The 3,010-nt window shown below is 65.0% G+C and overlaps 1 protein-coding gene across 1 annotated transcript in view; it reads left to right on the forward strand.

The window, feature by feature from the left end:
* MAMSTR (MEF2 activating motif and SAP domain containing transcriptional regulator) overlaps positions 1 to 3,010 on the forward strand; it is a 4,911-nt gene that overhangs the window by 1,359 nt on the left and 542 nt on the right. The window contains 9 exon segments of the mRNA XM_039868612.1: positions 211 to 249; positions 970 to 1,015; positions 1,017 to 1,068; positions 1,071 to 1,106; positions 1,284 to 1,468; positions 1,820 to 1,922; positions 2,136 to 2,393; positions 2,588 to 2,740; positions 2,821 to 2,875. Coding sequence (XP_039724546.1) covers positions 211 to 249; positions 970 to 1,015; positions 1,017 to 1,068; positions 1,071 to 1,106; positions 1,284 to 1,468; positions 1,820 to 1,922; positions 2,136 to 2,393; positions 2,588 to 2,740; positions 2,821 to 2,875 — 927 coding nt within the window.

A 3,010-nucleotide genomic window follows, 5' to 3' on the forward strand; every position in this document is an offset into this window, starting at 1 on the left:
AATGGCTCCGGCCCTCAGCGCTCTGCTGGCAGGCAGCAGGCGGGAGGCCCTGGAGAGGGAGCGGGCTGCCCGCCCACCCGCTTGCACGGGGTGTGTGTAAGGGGGCTGGGCACGCACGTCCCGCCAACGACTGCAGCCTGGACCGCCTGCCGGGCCAGGCTCCTGGACACTCCCTTCCCGCCTTCTCGTCCCACCCCTTCTTGCTTCCAGTTCTCCAGCTTCGGATCCACAGACAGTATCAGGACCCGAGTAAGTGTGGGCCCCGTAAGGGAGGGGATGGTGGCCTCCCCCCAGGCCACCAAGGGTCCAGGGCTGACCCCGGGGCCAAGGGGTTGGCCCCGGGTCTCCCTGGGCCACTTCTGTGGGAAGAAACAAACTCCCTTGGGGCGCCCTGGAGTGCAGCTGCAGATACCCTCGCTGGTTCCCGAGCCTCAGTCCCCATGCCCCAGGATACACTGAAATCCCATCCTGTCCCCTCCAGAGGTCCCAGGAATACAGGTCCCCCGCCACCCCGCCCCTAGGAGCTCTGGGTCCTGCTCTTCCGTGTCTCCCACTCCAGCGAAATGCATGAACCAGAAGAAAACGTCCCCGACTCCACCTTTGGCACACATACGAATCTCAGGATGTGGCTTTCGGCTTCTCTCTCTCCCCCAAGGACCAGGAGTGCTGGCCCCACCCCTGTCCCAGCAAAACCCCAGAAATCCGTGATCCTCAGCTGCCACACCCCTTGGAGACCAAGCACAGGATTCCTGCCTTTCTGGAGAACGTAAGAGTCTAGGCTTCCAGCACTGCCACCTATAGGTCCAAAAGTCCTGGCCCCAGAGTCCTGTTGCTCGGGGTTCACTCCCTCATCCTATCCTCCGGCTCCAGGGACTAGGGTCTCTGGGGCCCTCCTTCCCACACAGGCTCGTTCCTCCCTGCCTGGCTTGCTGCCTGCAGGCCACTTGGGGTTCCTCACTACCCCTCCAGTCTCGGGTCTAGATCCGTGGATCTCAGCTGCAGGCTCAGCTCTTGCCTTGTCCTCCGGCCCCATCTCCTTTCCTCTTCAGCTCTGGGGTTCTGCTCCCTGGACCCCAGAACACTGTCCTTGGAGGTCCCTGAAAAAGGTGCGTCTCCACCGGAATGAGGGGAAGTCCCCCTGAGAGTTTAGCCCTGGTCCTCCTTGCTGCTGCCTTCCTGCTCCTCTTTGGTGCTGCTGAGCTGACCCCGTATCTTGGATGGGGCCCTGGGGCAGGGATGTGGGAATGCGGTCGAAGCGTATGACATCACATCTGCTTTTTCAGGAGTCTCCCAAGATCCCCCAACGTTGGAGGAAGTCCAAGCCCAAGGGGACTTTGACATACCACCAGTACATGCCCCCAGAGCCGAGGCAAGGATCCAGGGCTGACCCCCAGGCCAAAGGGTCGGCCCTGGGTCCCCCTGGGCCACTTCTGTGGGAAGAAACAAACTCCCAGCAGCCACCTCCTGGGTATGACCTCCGTTTCTGTTCTCGTGGAAGTCTGAGCCCCAAGAATACTCCTCCGTCAAACTCAGAGTCCAAGATCAGGGGAGTCTGGCCCTTAGATCTCAAGTGTCCCTGTCCCCAGCCCTTCCTCCTTCAGTTCCCAGGAGTCCCCGCCTCACGCCCTAGAGTCTGAGCCCCAGACTCTAGTTCCTGTCTCCCAGGCACAGGAACTAATCTCCTGAGTTTGCACCCTCCCACCCAGAATTCTGGGCCCGCATTATCCTGTCTCTCTATGATTGCCTGTCTCTGAGGACCCCAGAAGTCTTTTCTCTCTGCCCTAACTAATCAGTTTCCTCCTCACGACTCTCTCGCCAGGATGAAGCCCACGCCCCTCCGTCCCTCCCTCCCAGGAGTCCCCAGCCCCTCGCCTCCTCCGCACAAGTTGGAACTTCAGACCCTTAAACTGGAGGAGCTGACGGTGAGTGCAGGGCGCAACCCCCCACCCCAGGCTGGCCCTCTCTCGGCGGTGGGTGCGCAGACGTGGGTGCGCAGACGTCTAATCCCGCATAAGTGCCCCATCGGAGGTCCAGTAGCCTGGTCCCTCCTCTCTCGGTTTCCAATCGTACAGCCCCGGCCCCTGCCTGTGCCCAGGAGCCCACCGAGCACGGCCTGTCCCCACTCCCCACCCCAGGTCTCAGAGCTCCGGCAGCAGCTGCGCCTGCGGGGCCTCCCGGTGTCGGGGACCAAGTCGATGCTCCTGGAGCGCATGCGCGGCGGCGCCCCGCCCCGCGAGCGGCCGCAGCCGCGGCGCCAGGGATGTCCGGGGGGCGCCTCGTGGCCACGCCGCACGCCCGAGGCCCCGCGGGGCGCCTCGGCGAGGGTGGGACGGTGCACGTGCGGACCGACGAGGAGAAGCCACAGCGGGACCGGGCGAAAAGTCGGGAAAAGAGTAGGCAATGACGTCGGGGGGCGTGGCTAGGAGGAAAGGGCGGGACGGGGAGCCTATGAGAGCGAGGGGCGGGCCCGGGGCGGGGCCGGGGCGGGGCCGAGCCTGGAAGGGGGCCGGGCCGCTGCAGCCGCAGGTCGCGCGCGGGTCGGGGTGCGGGGGCCCCCCCTATAGAAGCCCCCTCTTCGGGGTTCCAGGCCAAGCCGCCTGCATGTGCCGCGGAGACCCTCGCGACGGCCCCGGCGGGTCTCTGTCCCACTGCGGCTCCAGCGTTGAGCCCTTCCTCGGCACCAGCCTCGGTGACCTTGACCTTGGAAGAGGAGCTGCAGGAAGCGATCCGGCGGGCGCAGGTGAGAGGGCGCGGGCCGGTGGTGTCGCGTCCGGGCCCGGGGCCGAGTCCCAGATTCACTCCGCTTCTGCCCTCACGCAGCTGCTTCCGAACCGGAGCATCGATGACATCCTGACGGGACAGGTGGAGCCGGACGGTAAGAGCTGAACTCCTCGAGTGGCGTGGGGCTACAGGAGGCTGAGGTTCAGGACTCCTGGAAAGGGGGAACACCTAGGGAGCCGGGGTCGGGTCCCCGCCTTCCTAAGCTCACACTCCATTTCTTCCCCCGCAG

Source organism: Pteropus medius, unplaced genomic scaffold (genome assembly GCF_902729225.1).
Source record: "Pteropus medius unplaced genomic scaffold, Ma_sr-lr_union100, whole genome shotgun sequence".
In the NCBI taxonomy this organism is placed as follows: Eukaryota; Metazoa; Chordata; class Mammalia; order Chiroptera; family Pteropodidae; genus Pteropus; species Pteropus medius.